The 24,732-nt window shown below is 45.9% G+C and overlaps 1 protein-coding gene and 1 long non-coding RNA gene across 3 annotated transcripts in view; one reads left to right on the top strand and one right to left on the bottom strand.

Annotated features, from left to right (window-relative positions):
- Positions 1 to 419: 419 nt before the first annotated feature.
- LOC309328295 lies at positions 420 to 22,013 on the bottom strand. Its single transcript, XR_014150748.1, has 2 exons — positions 21,905 to 22,013; positions 420 to 710 (listed from the first exon to the last, which is right to left on the bottom strand). It is a non-coding gene; the product is annotated as an uncharacterized lncRNA (long non-coding RNA).
- Positions 6,319 to 24,732, top strand: part of COL1A1 (collagen type I alpha 1 chain) — a 45,854-nt gene continuing 27,440 nt past the window's right edge. For both annotated transcript variants that reach the window (XM_081837604.1, XM_081837603.1), the window contains exons 1-23: positions 6,319 to 6,532; positions 8,909 to 9,094; positions 10,063 to 10,100; positions 10,203 to 10,238; positions 10,842 to 10,934; positions 11,055 to 11,123; positions 12,176 to 12,220; positions 13,292 to 13,345; positions 13,602 to 13,655; positions 14,197 to 14,250; positions 15,148 to 15,201; positions 15,785 to 15,838; positions 15,944 to 15,988; positions 17,211 to 17,264; positions 17,415 to 17,459; positions 17,777 to 17,830; positions 19,067 to 19,165; positions 19,273 to 19,317; positions 19,403 to 19,501; positions 20,567 to 20,620; positions 20,725 to 20,832; positions 21,914 to 21,967; positions 23,478 to 23,576. In XM_081837604.1, coding sequence (XP_081693730.1) covers positions 6,451 to 6,532; positions 8,909 to 9,094; positions 10,063 to 10,100; positions 10,203 to 10,238; positions 10,842 to 10,934; positions 11,055 to 11,123; positions 12,176 to 12,220; positions 13,292 to 13,345; positions 13,602 to 13,655; positions 14,197 to 14,250; positions 15,148 to 15,201; positions 15,785 to 15,838; positions 15,944 to 15,988; positions 17,211 to 17,264; positions 17,415 to 17,459; positions 17,777 to 17,830; positions 19,067 to 19,165; positions 19,273 to 19,317; positions 19,403 to 19,501; positions 20,567 to 20,620; positions 20,725 to 20,832; positions 21,914 to 21,967; positions 23,478 to 23,576 — 1,575 coding nt within the window. In that variant the 5' untranslated portion in view covers positions 6,319 to 6,450. The remainder of the gene's footprint in view (positions 6,533 to 8,908; positions 9,095 to 10,062; positions 10,101 to 10,202; positions 10,239 to 10,841; positions 10,935 to 11,054; positions 11,124 to 12,175; positions 12,221 to 13,291; positions 13,346 to 13,601; positions 13,656 to 14,196; positions 14,251 to 15,147; positions 15,202 to 15,784; positions 15,839 to 15,943; positions 15,989 to 17,210; positions 17,265 to 17,414; positions 17,460 to 17,776; positions 17,831 to 19,066; positions 19,166 to 19,272; positions 19,318 to 19,402; positions 19,502 to 20,566; positions 20,621 to 20,724; positions 20,833 to 21,913; positions 21,968 to 23,477; positions 23,577 to 24,732) is intronic.

Raw genomic sequence — 24,732 nt, 5'->3', positions numbered from 1 at the left:
TCAGTTGTTAAGAAGCCATTGAGAAGACATCAGAAGGTGTCTTCGTGGGGAGACCCGAGCCACAAAGGCAAGTAGCAGCAGCTGTGTTGCGCTCTCTGTCTGTTTCTCTCCCTTCCTAATGAGAGGGTGACTATTCCTTTTCCTTCTTTCTCTTTCTCTCCCAGTGCATTCTCCTCTCTCCACCCTCCACCCACCCCAGGCAAACCCATCGCATTCCTGAGCCCAAACTGAGAACTCCAAGTGATGAGGTGGCGTCTCTCCCCCTTCTTAACCCAGCCTCATCCCCCCTCATCCTTCTCATTCTCTCTTTACACACACACACACACACACACACACACACACACGATGGGATTCTTTTCCTTTTGGTCATGCTGCAAACCCCCCCCCCCAAAAAAAAAAACAAAAATTAAAGACACATCTTCGTTCTGGAAAGCACCCAGCTTTTTTCAGCGTCCCAAAACCGAGTCAGGATAGAAGGGAGGAGGAAGTGTCCCCTGCAACGTGTGCATTGCCGCAGTCAATCAAAGCCGGCGGGATTTTTTTTGCATCTGTGTTGCTGGAGGGAAGTCTCTTTCGTTGCTTTGGTGGAACTCTGGTGTGCATTTACTTGCAGCCTATTAAACCCACACAGAGCCAGGGCGCCTGCGCAGAAGGCTTCGCGGCTCCACTTTTGACGTGTCCCTTTTGAGTCGAGAAGAATACACGTGGATCTGAAAAGTGGAAACACAGAAATGTTTTTTACTTATTTATTTTGGGGGCAACCTGGAAGAGAGGAGTGCTCCGCGGAGCAAAGGGGGTGAGGAATACAAAGCGATCGATTTTTGCATCATCGTTAGCAAGGCCCGCCTGCGGAGGGTAGCATGGCTGGGTATTTGCCAGTGTCTCAGGAAGTGGTGGAAATGGGGGGAAATGCCACACACATTCAATGCCAATGCTGTCAACTGTGGCAGCCTGTAAATCTCCTTTTTGACCCAGGGAGATCATCGGATGCGCACGGGGCTACGACTCTTCATTTCTGCAGAGTGGCTGGAGAAACCTAGCCAGATGGGCAGGGTATAAATAAATTATTATTATTATTATTATTATTATTGTTATTATTATTATTATTATTATTATTATTATTATTATTATTATTATTATTGCCCTCATGCTACTACATCCAGTTTCACTGCCTGGAAGTAGGTCATACGAGCTGCAACCATCAAGGGCATTCAAGTCCACACGAGAGCTCCATCTCCCTCATTCAATGCAAGGGTAGTTAGAAGTAACTGGACTGCAGCTCCCATTAGCCCCGACCAGCATGGCCAATAGTCAGGGATGATGGGAGTTGTAGTCTAACAATATCTGCAGGGAACCATACTCACTACCCATGCAGCTGAAGCCATCGCCTAGGAGCGTTATTTAGATTTGTGGCCTTTTCCAGAGTTGCGATCCTCCTTTAATCGCAATCTTTGGCATGATAAACATTTTTCATTCACCACCCTGACTTTCCTCTCCCCAGTTTTCTGATGCTTTTTTCATGGTGCAGTCATGGATGCACAATGGCAGCCGTATTATCCTCTTGCGCAGACAGTGTGCATGTCTCTCCCCCTTTGGACTCAACTCTTTCCTTAACAACCAGCAACAAAGAAAACCATTTTTAAAAGAACAGGGAATGGTGGCAGTACTGCTGGTGCAGATCCACCTGAAACCAGGTGGTAATTCCACCGGTTGAAGGTCAATGATGGGAGGTTTCTAAAGTGTGGTCCGTGGACCACCAGTGGTCTATGAGTTTCATTCCAGTGGTCCATGGAAGTTGCAGAAGTAGGAGGCTCTGCCTTCCTCGGAGGAACAAAGCCATGGCTGACGGCTTGGTGGGGGAAGGTCCCAAGCAGGGTAAAGAAGCTGGTGATGTTCTTGAAAGGAGTTGGGGGGGTGTTATGCATGGCAAAGAAGGAAGCTGCAGGAAAGAGGGGAGGTCCTTAAGGAGAGAGCACAAGCAAAGCACAGGTGGGGGAAAACATTAAGTTGTCCGCCAAGACCAGGGGTCAGCAAACTTTTTCAGCAGGGGGCCGGTCCACTGTCCCTCAGACCTTGGGGTGGGGCAGATTATATTTTTTTGGGGGGGGGATGAATGAATTCCTGTGCCCCACAAATAACCCAGAGATGCATTTTAAATAAAAGGGCACACTTTGATTCCCGGACCGTCTGCGGGCCGGATTGAGAAGGCGATTGGGCCTGATCCGGCCCCCGGGCCTTAGTTTGCCTATCTGTGCTGACTAGCAGATGGCAGGCTGAGCTTGGTAGGGAAGGGCCCCATTCACTCTGATGGACCATCCTTCGTTGGCTGCACCTTCAATCTGAACCTAGCAGGGATATGGGCAGGGATAGGACTTCTGGAGCGAACCAATGGCAGTTCTGCACCCAGGAACTGAGATGCTATTTGATTGTCAGCTTCTTCCTCAGCATTCTTAGCTTCTACCCATGGCCAAGACCCTCAGCAATTTTCACCTGGTCTTGGGTAAGGGAGTCAAATTTGGGAGCCACTGTGGGAATGTTCAGGGTGGCAGGAGAGGATATATTGTTTATTAATATCCTTCTTAACTTGCACTGGCAAGTTCCTTTATGTAGCAGAGTTACATTCCCCTTTTTACATGCACAGCAGATAGCTGGCTGCAGGCTCGTGTGAGCCTCTCACTGTTATACAATTCAGTCTGTCTCAGATTGAATTGTACGTTCCTGGTAAGCTCCCTTGAATCCCTCTTAAAAGAATAAAGACGCCACAATCTTATTCAAAGTCAATAAAAGAAGTTTACTCACATCAGTTCACAGTTGGATTCCAGAAGGCAGACTTAGTTACAAATATGTACATGTGGATCTACCCCATATGGGGGAATAATCTCAGTGCTTCTGCTAGCTGAGAGCTAGCAGAGGAGTCCTAGCTGAAAGCTGGTCAAATGAAGAAGGAAGTCAAAAAAAGAGGAAGTGTGCTGTGTGACTTGTCCTTTTGTTACCTGGACAGGTAAGGCCAGGCCCACCTTCTACCACATGCAAAAGGAAGGATGCTCCAGCCAGGAGGAACAGGAAGTTTCGACTGGCTGGACCAAACATTCCCTCGCTTGTCTTCTCTAGCGTTACAAGGAATGTTGTACTTGACTGCCTCTCATGGATCACTTCCCACAGCCACTGCCCTTGACAATCTCTAAAATATATTCTGATCCGTGATCCATCCTTGTTTACAGTTGGTTCAAGGGATCCCAACCAGGCTGGCCCATTCATGAGGAATGCATCAAACCATGCTTCTGCCTTCTCCTTGGCAGTCCCCCCTCCCTGCCCAGTGCCACCTCTACAGTAGACCCTTGGCAAATAGGAGGTGCTGGTGGTCTCCTCCCATCCCTAAGGAGGAAATAGTGGGGTCTACCCTCTGGGGTCTCCCAGGCTCTGCAGCAACCCAGTGTGATTCAAAGCAAGCCCCTCTCCTTGCCATTATCTTTGATCAACTTCAAAGGTTGATTTGATCCCTGTGTTTCTGCTGTATGCCATGTTTCTACGGGATTTGCCTGATGTGTGTGTGGGGGGGAGAGAGACATGCATTTTGCCTTGTGAGCCCACCCAATTCACACTTCCTGAAACAATATGCCAACTGAAATGTAGGCGCCCTTCAAAATCTGCTCTCCTCTGAATTTTGCAACACAGTCAAAATGCGGTCTCCGAAAATGCATACGTTCGGAGTGTGTGTGCATATATATATATGCAAATACTGGCCAAAGTAACGTACAACTGTTGTGTTATACATGGTGGAATTGCTTGCAAATGTGCGTTCATTAGGGGAAAGGTGCACTAAAGCTCTAACAATTTTTCATGATTTGTCGTGAAACTTTGTTGCGAAATTTTGAACGAAAAATTCACGAACTGGGGCAGAAATATGGCGAAGCGAATTTAAGACTGGGAAAATAAGCAGAAATTGGACAGATTTGTTTGTGTCTGCTGCTATGATCCATTCTGCTGCCATCGTGATTATTAGGAGCGTTAACTCATTCCAGAGTGTTCCTGTTTCATGGAATAGATGCATGTGTAAAACCTTAAAACTGCAAAGAAGCACAGAACTCAAATCCCGCTGCCTCTCCATGCTTCCAAGGATAAAGTCACACAATGATATTTCTCTACATTTTTTATTTCTCCAGGAAAAGTTTGCTCTCTTTCTCATGGTGTTTGCCTTGGGATGCCTTTCCTTTGGAATCTTCTTGGTCCTTATTTTAAAACCCAGAAGTTGAGAGGTTGGCCTGTTAACCATGCATGCATGCATACACACACATTTATATGCAGCGGTAATTACAGCTTCTAAAAACTGCAACGTATCTTGTGTGCTGTTGTCACGATGCTGCTTCTTTTTCCAACCAACGTGGCTCTTCACGCTTTAAAACAGTCATGGAAGTTTGCCATTTTTAAAAAAAAGAAAAAAAGAAAAATGCCCTTGAGGTCCATCAGGGAGACAGAGTATACTAGCTAATAAGAAATCTGCCTTTGGATTTTTCCCTGAGCTTCCTGGAATGCTTTTATTTGAGTCACAACAACAAAGCAATCTTTGCCACTTGGATTTGATGGGTTCGATCTTTCAAACCTTTGTGAAATAAGTGGTGGAAAGTTTGAGGGAGTCGTTTTTATTGATCAAAGGTTTGGGATACTCTTAGGGAAGTCTCGCTGAGGTTCCAGATTGGGATAGAAAGAGAAATATTGTGATTTATTTTCTTTCTTTCTTTCTTTCTTTCTTTCTTTCTTTCTTTCTTTCTTTCTTATTCACATCAGTACAAATAAAGGGACGGTTTGGAATGTGGTTAACATTGTGTACAATGGGAAAAACAACAACTTTGTATGGTTTTAACAAGGTGTTTCATCCTGCTATGTGCACATGTGAACACTGCCCTGCTCTGTTACACATCCTAACAGACAGGCAGCCATGAAAATAGGTAAGCCCAGTGCTTTTTAACAGCAATGTTAAAAAGCGTGGCACTTACTCCTGATGAGTACCGGCACTGGGTAAGCCATATCACACAGTGAAACACATGCACAGGTAGCCTTCCTGTTGTTGTTTTTCACAGGGAGGGTGGTCAAAAATGGAAAGCCAAAACCCTGATACTTTGAGACACCCGACCGCAACCCTGTACTACCTGTGATCATAACTCATCGCTCCATTAGTGACTGCATTGCATGCAAGTTAAATCCCACTGATTTTTTCTATGGAATTCCCAAGCAAGATATGTTTTACTTCGCTGGGGTTGTAAACAAGACCAACTCCAGAACTTTCCTCTTTTCAAGCTGTCATAAGCAAATGTTTCCTGATGCAGAATCTCAGGTGTACTCAGGAGTCCCCATATGCATATGGTGTAGAAAAGGAACAGTGGGAACTTTGAAGGTCAGGAAATTCTGTGCAGAGCTGCTAAACGCAGAGGAGTTGCAAAGATATTCCTTTCCCCTGCAGTTTTGCCTATTTGCTTCTTTTCTTTTGGTCCTTTGTAGATCATTCCAAGCTCCCTTCTCATTTTTTTAAAACAGGACAATCTCCAAGCCACTATATACACTTTAAAGGTGTGTATATGAAATTAAGCGGCAATTATTTTTGAAAGGACAGCGAGAAAGAGGACTAGGTGGCGAAAGAAAGGATGGATATAAAATTAAGCAAACAACAACATAGCAAGGATCAGATCGCATTTAGAGGAAGTTTGCAGGATCCCCAGAGTTTGGCTTTTTCTGTACTTAGAGAAGAAGAAAAAACAAGGACAAACAAATACACATTTTGCTCCACATCTCCCTCTGGTGCCTCACCTGCACAGGTGCGCTACTAGGTCGTGCAAAACCTGCAAGCTCCATCTCACTACTATCTGATCTTGCATGCCTCTTAATATTCAGCTTTTTTCTTCCTAACGCTCCTGTAACTCCTATTCTTCAAATCAGTCTGCTCCCACTTTTCTTTTAACTCCCCCAGTCCGCATAAATCCATACACACACGCATAAGCACCCTTCAATTCATACCCCATTACATTCCTCCCTCTTCCTGCAGAATCTACTGCCAACCCAGAAGATCCACTGGTTTTCTGGAAGAGAGGCTAGCGGGGTCCATTCTTTTTGTGATTGGTTAGAAAGGGGCTTGGCTTCGCTTCTCCACTTTTTGGGAGTGGGTGCGTGTGTGTGTGTGTCTGCGTGTCTGTGTGCGCCTTGGGGGCAGGCTGGGCTCCTCTGATTGGCTGAGGGGCTGGCTCAAGATCTCCCCCTCAGCACTCAGAAGCAAGCGAAGAAGGGATCCACCTCTGGGACACTGGACCGTATAAAAAGGGAGGCTAAAAACTTGACAGAGTCAGTAGGAAGTTTCTGCTGGGGTCTGGAGTGGAACTACATAAACCAGACCATCCCTGTATGACTGGACACTAAAGCAGAACCAAGGATACAAAGAGTCTTCATGTCTAATATTTAGACATGTTCAGCTTTGTGGATTCCCGGTTACTGCTCTTGATAGCAGCAACTGTTCTACTCACCAAAGGTCAAGGCGAAGAAGACCGTAAGTACAGCATCTTATGTACTCTCTCACAGTGTATACATGTTAAATGACAGTTTTTATTGTAGTCCTATGGATGGGGTGGTACTTGCCCCCATATTTCCTTCCCCCCATCTCTTTCTGTCGAATGCAAAACTATTTCCCCCCTCTGCACCACCCAGAACTCCAGAAGTGCAAAAGACAGTAAGCACCAAACCATTTCTACCGAGCAGCTTGCCAAAGTCGGGGGAGAGGGGCGGCGGCAGAGGCTGAGTTGTGATTTTGCAATCTGTGCTTCCCTGTGGTTGTAATACTCGCAGCATGTTGCGGTGGCTTGAGAGATGTAGATATAAGACCAGGCAAAGAGAGCGCTTGTTATATACGGTCTTAAGATTCCTTTAAAAAAGGAATAAAAATAAATAAATGAGAAAGGTCAACACACGTTTGTGACCTTTCCGAACCTTCAGGAGTTGGCATGAAGGCAATGCGGGGAGGAAGGCTTAAGAGACTGAAAAAAGAAGGTATCTCTTGCACCTCGCAGATTTCTCCTGAAAGTGCTCTATGTTGAAAACAAACCACTCTTCTAAAAGCAAACTTAGCCAGCTGTGCATAGCCTTGGGCGTGTTTCCTTTGGTCTCCCTCCTCTCTCCCTCCCTCCTTCTCTTCTCTTAACATGTCCCTTGGGGCCAGATAACAAGTTGGATCAATTAGAATCTCTGCACTGGCTTGCCAAGTTCAGGAAAGAGGGGTGGGAACTGCGAGTGGGTTGTCACTGGAGGGGGGACAGGAAAGGGGAGCGCGGCAAATGATGGAAAACTCATTGTATGTTCTTGGAAAGCCAAGCGCTTGACAGGGAGGAGAGGCGAGCAGGACAAAGCTGTTTTCCCTGCCTTGTCAAAGAAGTCTGCAAAAGCCATCAGGAAAATATTGGGGGGGGGGAGAGGAGGAGGAGGAGAGAGAGAAGTTTCAGGATGATTCATAAGGAAAATGTTTCAGCAACTTATAAAGCGCAGGAGTCTAGACATCACTTCATAGACAAAGCCTTTTGGATGGTAAAGGATTGGAGGGAATCACTTTTGCTCGTCGACCAAGTCCATTGGCGACATCTACTGGCCATCAAGGGACTCGCTTGTCCTTGGCATTCTTCTATAGACTTGCCAGGGGTGGGGTTGTGGGGAGTGGCCTTAAAATGGGTCAGCAATGATCAAAGGGAGTGTGTTTCCGGGGTCAACAACTGAACAGGATTAGTAAACAACTCCTCACCGGAGGGAAATCAATTTACCATCAAGCAAGCAACATTTTTTGTGTGTAGTATATTCATCACTCCAATTATGGAAGTTTTGCTGCCATCTAGTGATGGGTGGGAAGTTTTCCTGCAGCATCCCAGGAAGGTATTCTTAAACATGAGTTTCATGTTCCCAAAACAACTTGACTCCTTCCCCCTTTAATTTTTTCCTTAGAATAGCGGGTTTTCTTCCTCCCTCCCTGTCCAGTATCTGGTGGTTTTTTATTTTTGCAGAAAACTCAACAGTCCAGTGCTCAAATTTAAAAGGAGGAAATAATTTATAAAGTGCATGGTCCCTCATTTAAAAAACAAAAACAAATTCTGCTAGAAAAGCAAATTCTTACTTCTTCTCCAGCATTCATCCTTGGTCATATCTCTTGGTACCATCCTTAGCTCAGGTATGCTCCACAGTTAACATCCACGGTGCTATGAAACTCCTTGTTTCTGAGCAAGCTGCGGTCGGATTTCAGCCAAGGTGGGAGGCCTAGTGAGCCTGCCCTATTGTGATCCACACCTGCTGACTCCTCATCCTACCTAAATTGTTTGCAGTGGAGCTGATTTCCCAAGGCCACACGCCATCAGCGGGATGCAATTTCTTCTCTTACACGGGTCCTCCTCCAGTCCAAATTCCTGAGTCTCTCTCTCTCTCCCCCCCCCCTCCTCTTTATCTCTTTTGCTTCTTAGAAGGCTGTGAATTTCTTTCTCTTTTCTGTGTTTAGCTTGGCTTCAGCTCAGAACGTTGAGGTTACCAAGTTGGATGCAACAACCGGCCAGAAGTTTTGTTTAAATTCCAAAGCAACTGGAAAGAGTTATTGTGAAGCTGGCTCGTTTCCTGTGTCATAGAGTTTGCTTGATGAAAAGCAGATGAGGGTTTTCTTAGAGCGCACGCACAAAATGTCAGCGTTAAGTGGAGAGCAGGAGGAGGAGGGAAGGGAGGCCAAACATCGGAAACAATTCTATTTTTTTTAAAAAAAATGTATGCGCTTTCCAGATTGATCCGTTGTAAGAAGTTCACATGTTTGCACCTTGGCCATTCTGCCGACACTGCTGGCTCCCAAAGGACCCTTCCCCTCTTCCCTTGCCCACCTCATTTCTTGTGTCATCTCCTTCTTTAGTGCCATCTGGAAGCTGCATACAGAACGGAATAACGTACAGTGACCGAGATGTTTGGAAAACAACCCCCTGCGACATCTGCGTGTGCGACAGCGGCAGTATCCTTTGCGACAGGGTGATCTGTGAAAAGACAGCAGACTGCCCAAATCCCGAGCTCCGCGATGGAGAATGCTGCTTTGTTTGCCCTGGTATGGATACTGACTTTACCTACTCTTCTTCCATCCACTCATACCATCAGTATTGCCTATGGTTCTGTCCGTCCATGGTCACTCAGTTCCCCCCCCCATTCCATTTAACCATACTCCAATCAGTCTCCTGGAGAAACTGCCTGCCCGCAAATGTATTTACTCATTATATCTATTCTAGTTTTACTAATTCACCCATCTGCCCAAATGAAACATCCACCTTCTACTAATGTACACCAAAATCCATTTGTTTACCTATCTAGTTCCTCTTCTCCCTCTCTTCTCTTTACATCAACCAATCAACAGCCATCTAATCACCCATCAATTTATCCATCCACCTACAGCCCCATCACCTATTTAATTGTTTCTTTGTATCCACCCCTCTATGTGCTATCTAACCGCTCATCCATCCATCCACCACCCGTCTGTCTCCTGGTTCAGTTGCCTGAGGTTTTGTTTTCATCGTAAACGACAATAACAAACCACTGGCTTCATAGAGATATTTGCGTCCCTTCCTTGAGAGATTGCAGAAATTTGGCAAAGAAAATTCTGCAGAGTCAGGAAAGAGAGTGAAGAGTTGGGAGAGGACCTTTCAGGCATCTTAACTTTAGTTGATGCTATATTGGTGCATTGTGGGAAGAAACTGGGCTTTCTTTCCTTTCTTTGAAAAGTCAACACTTCAAATAGGATTGCCCAAGTAGACTGGATGATGTGAATTCGGATGGTCCTTCAGATTGGCCCATTACATATTCTGATTAGGCCAATGATAGGAGTTGCCATTTCCTATCAACTTCTAAATGTACCTAGAAAAGAAGCCTGGTCTTCATTCAATGTTTATTAAGGGAAGGATGTTCTGATAGACCAGAGGGCATTGTGGGTGCAAGGGAGGGGTTGCAATGGTATCAGGTGATGATGATAAATTCTGGGTGATGGGTCTGATTCATAATATTCCTTTTCCTTTTGTATTCAAGAAACCAGTGAACCTGCCCCAGAAGCCACTGGAGTAGAGGTAAATTATCTTTTGGTAACCCTAACTTTCATTTATTTGGATGCATCAATTTTGTTTTCTTTTTGATAACCAGCTAATCAATATTATCTTCCTAATTGGCAGGGTCCTCAGGGGGAACAAGGCCCTAAAGGAGACAGGGTAGGTATCTGTAATGAAACTTTGGCTGATAATAGTTCAAAGGGGAAAGGAAATAAAATTAATATGCAAGCATGTCAGAAAAATTAGTGGCAAGTAGTTGTGTGTGACTAGGACAGTCATAAAATATTCTTTGGCCGCATTTTGAAATTTCCATTCCTATACGCAAAAGAAATTCTGCCTACTTAGGTTGTTTAAAAGAACACTCGCCCCCTCTAACCTACAGAAAGGAGATTCAAATCTCCCTTTGCTTCTTCTTTTTAACAACATTTGAATTCATTCAGCTCACATCAGCTTTTAACTAAACACCCCAAAATTGTTGCAAAAAGACCCAGCTATTTTGGCATTATTTACTACAGCATCACGGTGGTTCATATTTTGGGAGTGGGAGAATAGAAGGTCCCCCTTCAAATGTTGCTGGGGTGTGAGGAATTTCCAAAGCAGTTTTGGTCTTCTAATATTGCCTTCTAATAATGGATAGCTTTAGCATACTCAGGAATCTGAAAGTTTTGTGTCTCTTTTGTAGGAAACGTATACATTTTTGTGCATTCAGCACCTTATACTGCCACGGTGCTAACCTGCGACTTCCTCTCTCTTTGTTTTCAGGGGCTTCCTGGTCCCCCAGGCAGAGATGGCATTCCTGGCCAACCCGGACTCCCTGGACCTCCAGGCCCCCCAGGCCCCCCAGGCCTTGGCGGAGTAAGTTGGGTTTGCCTCCATAACTTTTGTTTTTTCCAACAATTCACGGAGGATGCATTTTTAAGAACCTCAGCAACACGTTCTCTCTTCTCTCTTCCTTCTCCTCCTCTCCCCTTACAGAACTTCGCTCCTCAGATGGGTTACGGTTATGATGAAAAATCTGGTGGCCTTGCTCTTCCTGGCCCAATGGTAAGTGTTGACGGTCTCAGGGGATTTGAGCTTAGTGTGGAAGGCGACAAGGGGGAAGATTGTAGAAGTATGAATGAAGGAGTCTGTTTCAGCCTTCTTGGTTCCTTAATCTCAGGACAGAATGGTGAGGCCACAGGTAGGGAGGTACATGTTGCTAACTGATGAGCTCTTAGTAGCAGAAACTGAAGTATCAAAGATACTCCAACTTTATTCTTTTTGATTGGGCAGGCATCTCACTAATAAAGCTGAGTAACTAAGGGATAGCATTGCTTCTTTCCATGAGGGACATGGAATGTGGGTTCCATGAACTAATAATAAGCATCATGACAATGATAATTTTTTATGGTCCTAAGTGTTTACCATAAAGTTGGAAGGGAACTTTAGATTCATATAGTTATATAACGTTAGATCCAGACTAAGTTGGTTAGACGCAGCTTCCTGTGAAACCCGTGGAACAAGTTAGTCAAGAAAACTCATTTTAGTGGCAACAGTGGCTTGAGTTTATGGCTGAGCAGTGTGGGTTAGTATACTCGCTTTCTTTAAAATACACCGGTTAATCTGGTTTGAAAAAGGAGCAGGGGACTTAACGGTGAGCAAATCCCCACCAAGAAATTCAATTAGTCTTGCGGGAATCTTTTGAGTGTCTCTCATAGCTTCTCAGAAGTTATTCCATTGCAGGAACCTCCCATTTTGTGTTACGTTTCACTTTAGGCTAAATCTGATGGCAGCCCAACGCCTCTCAGCTGGGAGGTATCCAAACACGCTAACCACTCATATAGCAACTACAAAAACAGACATACCCCAACATCAATGTGGAACACTAGACCAAGAGAGACGAAATGGTTGTTTAAAGAGAGATGGAGGAAAAGCAATTTAGGAAATGACGTAAAAGTGGGTGGAGGTCAGAGTGAGGCGTAGTTAAGAGAAAAGGTCAAGAATGTATGGTTAGAGCAAGGCAGTACGAGAATGGATATCCACAAGGGTCAAGACAAGATGGCTCCAATTTCATTTACTCGGGAAACATGACTGATTCTTCTCACTTTGGTTTGTAGGGTCCAGCTGGTCCCCGTGGTCTTCCTGGTCCTCCTGGCGCTCCCGTAAGTACTTCTTTGCTTCCATCTTAATAACAAATTCTCAATACTTTTTAGACAAGGGGTTGTGCATTTGGGATTTCAGATGAGAGAGGTGCATTGTAAATGTACGGACCTCAGTACTTGAGGCAATCTTCACCAACCAGAAATTCCCAGTTCTTTCCTTTGGTCCTATTCCTTCCTTTGGTTGGAGGAATGGGGGCTAGTGGGGTTTCTAGTGCTCTGGAGAGCAAGGATTTTGTGCCATCTTTGTCTCTTTCCAGAAAATAATAATAACAATGCAGGCTATATGCAAATCTTCATTTGTATAAATTCTGGAGTCACAGAATTCATTTATCCTTGGCGCAGAATAGGAGATTGCTTTGGTAGCAGGTTTGTTTCCTCTTTGCACGGAAGAAATAAGGTCCTCTCTTGAGAGGCCTACTCCATAGGCCTGGATGTTCACAGGCATTCACAGAAACTCTGGAGAGATGAGAGAAGGGGCATGGAATACATAACCATTTCCACATTGATGTGTGAGGTGGTTACTTATAGACACTATTCCTTCTTAAAGCGGGTAGACCAATAGTGTGCAATGAAGTCAGGCAAAGGAACTTAAGTAATGTATCGCTTGCCTCTTAGAACAAGAGGGTGTGTGTGCTGGAGATGTAGGTGTCCTGAACTCCAATCCAAGATAGATGAAGAATCTAGATATTCTGTAGAACACTCTGCCCATGCACAGTGGGACTTGTTTCTATTTCTTTGTTGAGCTCCCAGCACTGGTGACCTTTGGCTCCAGTTGACCTTTACTAGGAAGCTTATGCATCTATGTTGGGCAAACTGGGATGTAGGCCAGAATAGGACAAAGGTGGTTCAAGAAGAGATGCTTTGTAGCAGGCCAAGAGGGATGCAGGTTGATAGGGAAGAAGAAGTTGCTTCAGGCCAGGGGAGCAGCGCGGCAAAAGTCATGGAGGTGGAGATGAAAGGAAGGGGGCACTCAGGGCTGACAAAACTCAGGTGGTCCATCATGGTCTATCCAAAACAAATAGGGGTGCAGTGGCCTTCCATCTAACATAGATGCTCTGATTTATCTTCCAGGGTCCCCAAGGTTTCCAAGGTCCCCCTGGTGAACCCGGAGAGCCTGGTGCTGCTGTGAGTACCATCTGAACTATTTCTCGTATCTCTCGCATGCATTATTATAGCGAAGCTGAACATCCTCCTTGGAGTCTTTCCTTGGAGTTCTCTTTTTCCACCACTTGGGGGAGCTTTTGAACTTTGAATGCAGTAGACAGGTTTCCGTACTGGGGATTCTTTGGCCCAATTTTTGAAAAATTCAACCGGGTTATAAATAGGAGCAGGGGGCGACTCGACTCAGATTTTAATGCATCTATTTCTTCTCAAACTCTAGGGTCCAATGGGTCCCCGTGGTCCAGCTGGCCCACCCGGAAAGAATGGAGATGATGTGAGTGACTTATGTCTTTTTTTCGGAGTGGGGGGGCCCCGGAAACCTCTTCTTTCCAATTATCCAAAGACGGGGTATGCCCAAATAGCCACACAGTGTCAGTGTTGAGGTTACTCTCAACTTACAGACTTGAGTTAGCCAACTTATCCACCTGCCTTGCTTTGCCTCCAAGTAAAGCGAGTCAGATCTAAAAAACTCGCAGTGTAAAAATAAAAAAAGGCTTATCTGCAATTAGTGACTTGAACTCCTAAGCAGCCCACCAAACCAGCACTTGATGGGAGACCCCCACAGTTTGTCAGTGCTGGGCCTTATCCATCCTTGCCCCTTACCACTTTCTCTGGCTTCTCCCTTTCTGCTGAGCAGAAGCACCAATCCTTAAAGAACACCTGTCGGCGTTACAGGGCCATTTGGTTGCAAACCTTAATGCGAGGTCCAAGTCCCTTTTACAAACACAGTTCCCCAATCAGTGGTCTTTCATCCTCGCCTAGTGCGCTGTTTCTCGAGCATTGGCTCAGACCCTGTCTCCTCTTCTTTCTCCAAGGGTGAAGCTGGAAAACCTGGCCGTCCTGGTGAGCGTGGTGCCCAAGGTCCACAGGTAAGATGTCTCTCATCATGGGGCGGCTGTCAAGCACCTGTCTTTTTAGGAAGAGCTGCTCCTTGTCCTGGCATCCCTGGAGCCTTGAGATTGCAACCTGTTGTTTAGGGAAAGTGATGCAATGTCTTACACTGGCGGCCTGAAAGAGCAGGTTCGAAGATCGTATTAGCAAGAAGCAGCTTAAGTTTTTCGATTCCTGCTTCGGTACAGAGGGATGGTTCATTTATAAACCCACCCTACAGCCGTCTCCAATCTCCAGATGTTTTGGACTACAACTCTTGTCACCCCCCACGACTGGCCATGATGGCGTCTGGGGCTGATGGGATTTGGAGTCCGGCAGCACCTGTAGGACACGGGGTTGGCGAAGGGTGACATACAACCTATTCCCACCCCAAATGCTGTATTGCAATGCATCCCTACTTCAGTTCACCTTCCCGGCAATTTTCCAAGGTGGTTAGGTTTGACTGCGAAACAGTTTATGCGCCTAAGACCTCGAGATGGCTGGGTGAGATTTTGGAGCCCACATTTGAGCACATCCACTCTGCCCACTAGACTGGGTGATCACTGACAGACTCCTTCCTAGATTGGAAATTTTGAGCTCTTGATGGGTGGTCCCAGCTGTACGGAGAACTAGGATGTTCAAGGAGATGTAAGGACATAGCACAAAACTAGCAGTAAATATGCCACCATCTGCCTTAACGGCATTTCTTAACCCTTTTAAACTGAGTCCTACAGTGTTGTTGCTATTGATGAAAAGCACATTCGGTATGTCCCAATCATAAACCAGCTATTGGTGTGAAGAGGTCTCACCCACTTGCCTAAAGAAGGCGAGAAAGGTGAGACACGTTTTCTTCTTCTTCTCTGACTCCTAAATAACTTTTTGTTCTCTTGCTTCAGGGTGCCCGTGGTCTTCCCGGAACAGCTGGCCTTCCAGGCATGAAGGGACACAGAGTAAGTGTGCTCCAATAGCTCAATAACCAAGAAAATTCAGGGATCTTGCAATTCAGAATGTCCCCTGGCTAGATTATTTACTTAGGAGTAGACATGTATCCCCTCTGGAGTTTTTAAGGTTTACAGACATCACAATACAAACAGCATCTGCCATTGCGTACATGGCACCTTCACTAGATAATGCCTGCCATGAAGGTAACAATAGCCATATGGTCACATGAACCTTGGGGTGAAGCCCCACCTCGAACTATTGATCTTAGGAGGCAGCTTAGGTCCAAGCTGAGAAGAGCATGAAACAAACCTTTAAAAATGTCTACTCAGGTGTTTCTAGTCGACCATTATATTATTATCTTGTATATTCATATCCTTGGTTCCAAGGTGGCCTTCCACCCAGGCCTCCTCAGCTTTTGCATGGTTGCCAATATGGAACCTGTAGTATTTTCAGTTGAACAGTAAAATGAGGGACTGCTAACCTTACAAATGTAGAATTAAGGCACGCCATTGCCTTTTTTATACTCAACTACATGGATTTTAATGTTCCTTTTTCTTCTTTTCCATCCATTCCTCCATCCCACTACTTTAGGGTTTCAGCGGTCTTGATGGTGCTAAAGGTGATGCTGGTCCAGCTGGCCCCAAGGTGAGTGTCCACTTTTAAGTATGTGCCCCCTTCCGTTTATACCTACTTCTATCCCCTCCTGTTTCAGCAACAGGGTGTTGACATCTGCTCTGTTTCCTCTTTCAGGGTGAGCCTGGTAGCCCCGGTGAGAATGGTGCTCCTGGACAAGTCGTGAGTATCATTGTTCTTCTGCCCTTTGCTTTGACGGGTAGACCATCTTACAGGCATAGGCTGGGTATCAGCAGAAATGGATTTGTTCAGGTGAAAGGATGATGATGAAAGGAAAACTAGTCACAAAAGGGGGGAAGTAAGAGGACTTACTCATTGGTAGAGTGCATGGTTTGTGTCCCTGAATGTCCCAGGATCAATCCCTAGCCTATTAAAAGGAACCTCTGTCTGATCCTCATGAGCCTCTTGCAATCCCATAGACAATGTTGAGCTAGGTAGACCCATGGTCTCTGTTTGGTTTCTGCCTACTGTGATCACACCTTACATCCTTTGTGTTCTGAGGGTGGATTTGATTCCTAGCATGCTTTGTGGAGAATCAAGTGGAAATACTTTGTCTGAAGGTGTCCAAGTTCAGTATACTTCCTTTCATATGTTGTTCATGAAAACCCTTCAGGTGAACTAGTTCCATGCGATGGTTAACATGCTGTAACCCGTAAGGGCCACGCAATAGTTCCATCTGAGTATGGCAGTAGCAACCTACATGAGGGACAGGCACGTTTTGACATAAAAGAAGACAAGGAGAAATATCCAGCAAGATGAAGCATTATTTCATAGCAGGGTTGGGGAAACCGGGGTACCCTCCTGATGGGGTTGGATTCTAGCTCCCATCAGTCCCAGTCACCATGGCCATTTCGTCAGGAAGGGTGGGCAACATTTGGAGGGCTGCGAGTTCCTCAACTCTACTTTGCAGAGAACTATGCGTGAGATTTCAGACAGCAGGGCAGACGTCATGGGTGTCTGTAGCATCCGGGTGGCGAAAGCTACAGAGCAAAGGCTCTTTTGCTTGGTCTAACGGATTCCACAGTGGCATTTATCATCCTTTTGCGTATAGTTGCAGCCAGATCCAGGAGAGCAAGAACACATAATGAGTCAGAGGGGATTGCATCAAGAAATGAGGGGGTTGATAAAAAACAATTTTAAGCTGAGGGCACTTGAGAGGTATGAAGCAAAGACACGAAGAAGCAAGGCATGCTGGCATATACAAAGTCTTTGTTCTCACTTTATGGCTCCCTGGGGAATGAAGGAACCCCTTAACACCAGTAGAGGCGTTAGAAATGGTAGATGCTAAAGAACAGAATGGCTAATGAAAGGTTGGGTGGATGGTAACGGGGCATGGATCAAAGGTACCTTCCCCTAAACTAAACTTGTTTCTCCTTATGCCTAGGGCCCACGTGGTCTTCCTGGTGAGAGAGGCCGCCCTGGACCTTCTGGCCCTGCTGTAAGTACATTGTTTTGTCTTGTGGGACATATTGTGGGGCTGGATGCAACTGGTACCAAGGCATCCTTGGTGTAGCATCCTCCAGGTCTAATGTGGCCTGGAGAGGTGGCAGTAACTGAAACGCCTTTCTCCCCCTCTTGTTCACCACAGGGTGCTCGTGGTAATGATGGTGCCCCCGGTGCTGCTGGCCCCCCAGTAAGTACTCCTGCAACCTGCAGTTTCTTCTCTGCTCAAGTGGTGATTATTTTCCTGTGGAGAGGGTTTGTCCTGCCAGACAAACACTGGCCGTTGCCAGACTCCATATCCTAAATGGGGATTTGCAGGACAACACACTCTGTAATTAAACCAGCCATGGGATGGAAGGCCTTGACTCTTGTTTCCCTTTCCCTGTCATTTTAAATCACAGACCAAACCTCTGGCCATTGCTGGGGCAGAGTTGGCCAGTGTTAAGAGGTTGCTAATTTGGGACTCCAAGGAAAATGCTATAATTGCCATTGCTTTCTTTCTTTCAGGGCCCTACTGGTCCAGCTGGTCCCCCTGGCTTCCCTGGTGCTGCTGGCCCTAAGGTAAAGACACCGGACGACACTGAAGCAATTGTTTTGTATCAGGAACATAAAAAATTGTTGGGTTTAGACTCTATCAATATCTCAGCTGCCAGTCGTCATGCAAGCCAACATTGCACCATCAGTGCATTAAGTGGGAGGTATCAGGAGGCTTAGGAGAATCCCAGTGTTTGCAGGTGTACAAAAATATTTAGGGGGAAATTCTTATAGGTTAAAAAAAAAAAAACCCAACCGATAATGACTGTGCAGACTCAGCACAGAATGCTAAGAGACTGTTGGGGTGTGAAGAACAGAAATCTGAGCAGGTGATGAAGTAGAATGGAGTATCTGGAATCGTGGACAGAGACTGCAACATTTTGTTGCAGCTCCCACTTGTCTTATTGATTCCTCAGTCTATTGTTAATAATAATAATAATATTTTTAAAGGGGGGGAGGGGAGGGACAGTCTTCCCCTTCTTAGACGAAAAGCTCTGTAGCACCAGCTCTAGATGAACTATTTCTTACCAAACCAGCTACAAGCACCTTAGTCTTCTGTGGGAAAGATCACAGGCTATTTCTGAAAAGCCATGGCCCTCATAATGAGCTGAATGGCCCTCCTTCCTCCGAGTCTCTGTATTCTGCCTTGAAGGCCGAGAATCCCTTATAGCTCTTCATTCAAGAATGGAGGGTAACACATCTACATGGGCCCAGTTCTTAAATTCCATTGTAGCTTTATGAGGCTACACCATGAGTGGTAGCTTTTAATCCTGCCCAGCAATGTCTGAAGCTTAGAAGCTACTTGAGAGGTGCCCGCAATGTTGCTTCCCGTTCCAGCGTCTCTTTCACACACAACAGGCAATGTTGGTCTGGGAAGGAAGCCACCGCATTGCTAAACCTCCAGGGTGGCCTATGGGTTTCAGGTGTTCCCCGAGCAGCAAGATGGAAGTCTGTAAAGGACTAGTGACTGCCAAGTTCCTGCAGCATAAGCACTTAGTGGTAGACCCCAAAGAAGCTGTAGCAACAGCCCGCCTCAAGAGGACCAAGTAGTGTGCTTCAGGTGGCAGGCCTCAAACCTCTTGATTTCTGAGGGACAGGGTGGCAAAGGAAGGCCTGAGGCTTTGTAGTACTGATCCGACGAGACAAAACTGTGAAGCTTCAGAAGGGCTGGGTGTGGGATGGTGTAGTTTGACAGGGAGACGCTGCCACCATACCTGTGGAAGAGTGCTTATGTCCCTTGTTCTTCTTTCTCTTATTGCACAGGGTGAAACCGGTCCCCAAGGTGCTCGTGGTAGTGAAGGCCCACAAGGTGCTCGTGGTGAACCTGGTCCCGCCGGTCCCGCTGGCGCTGCTGGTCCTTCTGTAAGCTGCGCTACTGGCCGATTTTTGGCTTTTGTCGAATGCGCTTCGGGACTTTCTAAGGAGCATCATCATAATGACTCTTCTCTCCTCCTTCTCCCCTGCTTTAGGGCAACCCCGGTACTGATGGTCAACCTGGTGCCAAAGGTGCAACTGTAAGTACCTTCCCATTGCTTTTCTCGTCTTCTCCAATGCCTTCCTTTTGCCAGTTGCTTCACCAGTGTTGCTCTTTTCTTCTAGGGTGCTCCTGGAGCTTCTGGCGCCCCCGGCTTCCCCGGTCCTCGCGGCCCAGCTGGACCTCAGGGTCCCAGCGGCGCTCCTGGTCCCAAGGGTAACAGCGTAAGTCTCACCTGATCGCCCCTCACCTTTTGGCTCGTCATTTAAGTTGCGCCTGCCTTCAGAGGTCTTTGAAGAAATTAGAAATAGAGGCATCTGGGTGGGTTATCCAGGAAACCCAGACTTCTTTAGCCTAACTGGGAGAATGCAAGGAGGAGCCTATCATAACATAACTAATTCAGAAAATACTGCCCTCTGCATATCCTCTCCGACTGTGCTTGTTTAATAGCTAAAGCACTGTTTCTTTGTCTTTTTCAAACCATGACCTCCAATACTACCAATAATACCAGCTTTCCTGCCTTGGCATCATATAATACACTGGGTTTTTAAATTCTGAAAATGACAGTATTCCAGAGCTGCTAGATTTGTGTAGCAGGTAGGATAAAGGTATCAAAATGGTAGGCAATGGTGCACAAATCTCTTTTTTAAGGGTAGCAGTATCCAAGATTATTTAGCAGGGCGCTCCTTCTACCAAACCCCATTGTTAACTCTCATATGGTGGAGATTTACATCAAGTTGCATGTTCACTATTACATTCTCAAGTTCCCTTTCCTTGACTCTGCTTCCTATAAACCAGGCATGGCCAGACTTGGCCCTCCAGATGTTTTGGTACTACAACTCCCATCATCCCTAGCTAACAGGACCAGTGGTCAGGGATGATCGGAATTGTAGTCCCAAAACATCTGGAGGGCCAAGTTTGCTCTAAACAGTCCCTTCTATTCAGGGCCCAAGCCCATAATCACATGCACCAGCATCTTATCAAATCTCTTCCTCTGTGGATTGTCAGCCTGCATAGCTCAGCTGGTTGCATCATGGTGCTGATAACTCCAAGGCTGCAGGTTCGATCCCTGTACGGGACAACTGCATTGCAGGGGGTTGGGCTGGATGATCCTCAGGGTCCCCTCCAACTCTGCAATTCTAAGTCTTGATAACAGATGCATGTTGAAAGCCATCTCAGAGAAGCCGCATCCCCTTGTTCTCTCGTAGAAAAAAGGATTCATTCTTGCCTTCCTTGTGCTGAATGAGGTTCGTGATCATGTTGTTTTCTGTCTCTTTATATACGTTTAGGGTGAACCTGGCGCTCCCGGAAACAAAGGAGATACTGGCTCTAAAGGCGAACCCGTAAGTATCCCTCTCACCTGGGGTGTATTTCTAAAATGGTGCATCTGTTCTTGTTTCATTTTCACTTTTGTTAACGCTTGCCTCTCCTTCCTTTTATCTTCCAGGGCCCCGCTGGGGTCCAAGGCCCCCCTGGTCCACCTGGTGAGGAAGGCAAGAGAGGATCTCGTGGTGAGCCTGGACCCGCTGGCTTGCCTGGACCTGCTGGTGAACGTGTACGTACCAACGTTGTTCTCCATATTACTGCCCTCCCCAGCCAAAACTAGTCTCTCCTTAACTGTGGGCAGCGAGATCACACTCTCTTAGCAAGCAGGCTAATTTGTGCACGGACCATGTATCTGTCTAACATACTCACAGTACATGATTAGATTAGTTAGGAATTGCTGGGTCAAATTACAAATGAAAGCAAAGCAGTCTGGAAAGGCAGCCTCGAGAAGCCTCTGTGAGTCAGAGGAGAGCTATTCTGCAGGGAAAAGCTGTTGCAAAAAATAGAGTGCACTGCAGCACTTCGAAGAAAACTGAATTTGCAGATACCTTTGCCACTTATTAGGAACTGCCTCTTAAGGTGTCTAAGATGTGAGCCCAACTGGTATAATGTGTTCACCATGGAGTATTTTAAACCCACGAGGAAGCACTGTCTAGGCCTGGAGGTGGCCAGAACATTGCTGTCCTTTTCACTTAACAGATCACTCCCTTAAGAATCATCCACGGCTGAATTTAGAAAAAGAAACACCGTCATTCTTTTCTGTCCTCAAGTTGAAATCCCAAGGCAGTCCCACGAGAATTGATTTCATACAGAGAAATAAAAAACAACTGAGACCTTTGAGGTCAAAAGACCGCTGCAATATAGCCAGGTCATCAGTTGTGTTTTGAACTTCAAGCATTTGATCAAATCCAAACTTCCCTCTCACTTAGACAGTTTTCCTTGTTTACTTTTGTTTCTTTGCTCCCTCTTATAATATGCCATCCGGTACTTTTGCTCGAGTTACCTGCAACTCTTTGCACACCTTTTCAGCCCCTGATCTCTATTTGTGGGTTGTGTCTTTCTGCTTTGAGATGGGGTTGGCAGGTGTGGGGTCCTGTCTTAAGCCTGGGCCCTAAACTAGGATTCTGAGATTCTCAAGATTATCCTGAATCTGAATTTACTTTCTTTGATCTGCATGTGATTCTGCCTTGTGGGATTTGTATTTTTGGTCCTTTCTGGCCAATCGATGTTTATTTTCCCTGTCCACTTTGATGGGAGAACCCAGTGCTGTGTATATGACATTAACCTGTTCTCCTCCTTACCATTCACAGGGTGCTCCCGGAAGCCGTGGTTTCCCCGGATCTGATGGCATTGCTGGTCCCAAGGTAGGTTCTAGTCTCACGCTGTCACTTTCTTCTGTACAGAACAAAAGGTATAAAAATAATGGCCTCTCCATCCATTGGCATCACTCCAATGGGCTGAGATGGGAAGCCTCTGATAAGGCTCTGGGAATGTGGGTCAAGGCAGAGACAGTTAAACCAGCAAGAGATGGAATGTTCTCTTAGAAGAAAGGAGCCTGGAGCAATCTTAAATGCTACTGGATATTATTTTATTTTTGCTAGCCGTTACCTACATTAGGAATAGTTTAAAGGAGTTAAATGGGTGATGGAAAGAAAGTCTTCTTCTTTGGAACTCCCCTTAATCTCAGGATCCCTGAGCAGATTTTAACAACGTTGAGAAACGGCACTCTGCACATGTTCTAATGCTATCAAAACATGACTAGTTCTCAATTTCTTTCATTTCTTTCCTGCCCTGCCAATGCTGATAGTAGGGCTAGTGAAAGTAAAAAACATCGAAAATAGCAATTTTCTTTCTTAAAAAAATTAAAAAGTAAAGCTTCCAGCTCAAATTAACTTCACACTACTCCCATTTTAGAGGTGGATGCTGAGTGGGAATTTGGCCAAGCTCCTGCTGAATAAGTTTGTGGCAGGCATGTGCCCAGAACTCTAAGATGGAAGTCTAATTGTCCAGCAAATGTAGAAATCTAAGGAGCTCCTTTACACTAAGTGAATCTGCTTTCCACCTCCCTCCAAAACTCCCTGAAGGAGCTGGGTAGTCTTGTGGAAATTTATAGGGGCCAGCAGAGGTTGCCTAATCATCTGAGAGCATCAAACCCTTTTGAAGACACTGCAGCCTCATCCTGAAGCCCCCAGATGAATGATCATTGCTCCCAGCTCTTGCTTGACAACACCACTTGCTTTCATGTCTTCCCACTCCTGCAGTCCCAGGGGCTTTCTTGAGCTTTTTTCTATTCTTTTTTTAAAGGCACCAGATCTTGTCTGGAAGCCAGCTGTAGTCCCACCAACTCACCCACCCTTTGCCCTTCCCACCACAGCAACATTTCATATATCACACTTTACTATGTTCTCACGTTCTGGAATTCTCCAGCATAACCTCAAACCACTCACATCTGCTCATTTGGCTAATGGAAAACCAGAGCCCCAGTAGTTATTGCTCATATTGTTGGGTTTGGGACTTTTTTATGGCTCATATCTTATATTTTCTGCCTATGAGGATTAAGCCATCCACACAGAATCAGGCAGCCTGGTGTTGGTCTCCTTCCCTTGCTGTCCTCCTAGTGGTGCAGCAATAAAACTGCTAGCACCCTTGCAAAGCTGAGCAGGGTCCGGTATGGTTTCAAACTGGAGGGGAGACCACGTGTTCAGTTTCCTGCATTGCAAAGGGGTTGGACTAGATGGCCCTCGAGGTCTACAATTCTGGGAATCTTAGATTGAGCTCTGATATCACAGCCTTCTGAACCAGAAGAAGATGAAACAATGTTGGCATTTACCTACAGTGCTTAATGGGATAACTTGACTGCTTTTCCTCTTCCAGGGCCCACCTGGCGAGCGTGGCTCTCCCGGCCCTGCTGGCCCCAAAGGAAATACTGGTGAAGCTGGACGCCCTGGTGAGCCTGGTCTCCCTGGAGCCAAGGTGAGTGGATTGCAAGAGATCTGGCAGAATTGCAAAAGCGATCTAGCCATACGCTTTCCTGTTAGGCCCTGGGCAGTGGGGAATGAGGTGCCTTCTGCCAGAAGCTCCCATGCCCTAGAGAGGAATTGAAAAACAAACTGTGTTAGGAAATCACAAGCTGCCCTTGTTATTATAGTAATTGCACCTAGAAAATAACATAGGGCTTTGAAGTATGCAGAGGACTTTGCATTCCCTGTCCTAACAACTTGGTAAGGAGCAGAGGCAGATTTCAGGCAGCACGACCGGGTCCGCCACACTGGGCGCTGAGCCAGGGGGCGTCGCAAATATGACATGGTGAATTGTGCAGAATGGGAGGCGAGAGCCAGGGGGCACCAAATTGTGGCTTTGCTGCTAAAATCTGAAAGATGACCCCTGCAAGGAAAGTCTGCAATGGTCCCATTTTGCAGACGGGTAGAATGAGGCTGAGAAATGCATAAGTGAATTGAAAGGAGGAAGGCTTTTGGCGACAGGTTTTAGTGTCCTCTTTTGGCTGCTTTTTTACAGAAGGGCCATGATGGGATAAGGGTAAGAATTTGCCCAGTTAGAATTAGGGTAATAGATGGCATCGTGGCACCCTGTAGCTCCTTATGTGATCCTTCATTGGTGAGGGTCATTTCTGGAAGGAGAAGCAGCCCTTAAAGAAATAGCAGCAATGTGGGGAAGCAATAGCTGCAAACAGCACCATCAAAGTAAAAGCAAGGAGTTTTTAGGGGGAAATTCAGCCTCCGTGAACACCCCATTTTTGCCAAGAACATATTCAGAGGCAAACGTTCAGTGCAACCCTAGAAAGAAGTGACTTGCCCAAGAGCCCTAGAAAATGAAATACAGCACTGTAAATTTAACTAGGGGGCTTATTAGCCAAGCTGAAAAACCCTTCTTACTGGGTCACACAAGCTCTCAAATCCTTCCTTGCTCAGTGATTTGAACCCTGCCTTCTAGGCCCCACTTCAAGATGCAAAGGGGATCATTATGCCCATCTATTTAATGTATCGATCTACCACTTTCTCCCATGAGCTCAGGGCAACTTAGAACAAAATTAAAATCGGATTTTAAAAAAAAATGCACCAGTTAATCTGAAATAAAACAAAACCAGAAGGAGGACAACAAAGCAAGACTC

Source organism: Podarcis erhardii (assembly GCF_964252035.2).
Source record: "Podarcis erhardii genome assembly, chromosome: 13".
Taxonomy (NCBI): Eukaryota; Metazoa; Chordata; class Lepidosauria; order Squamata; family Lacertidae; genus Podarcis; species Podarcis erhardii.
This window is presented reverse-complemented; position numbering and strand designations above follow the sequence as displayed.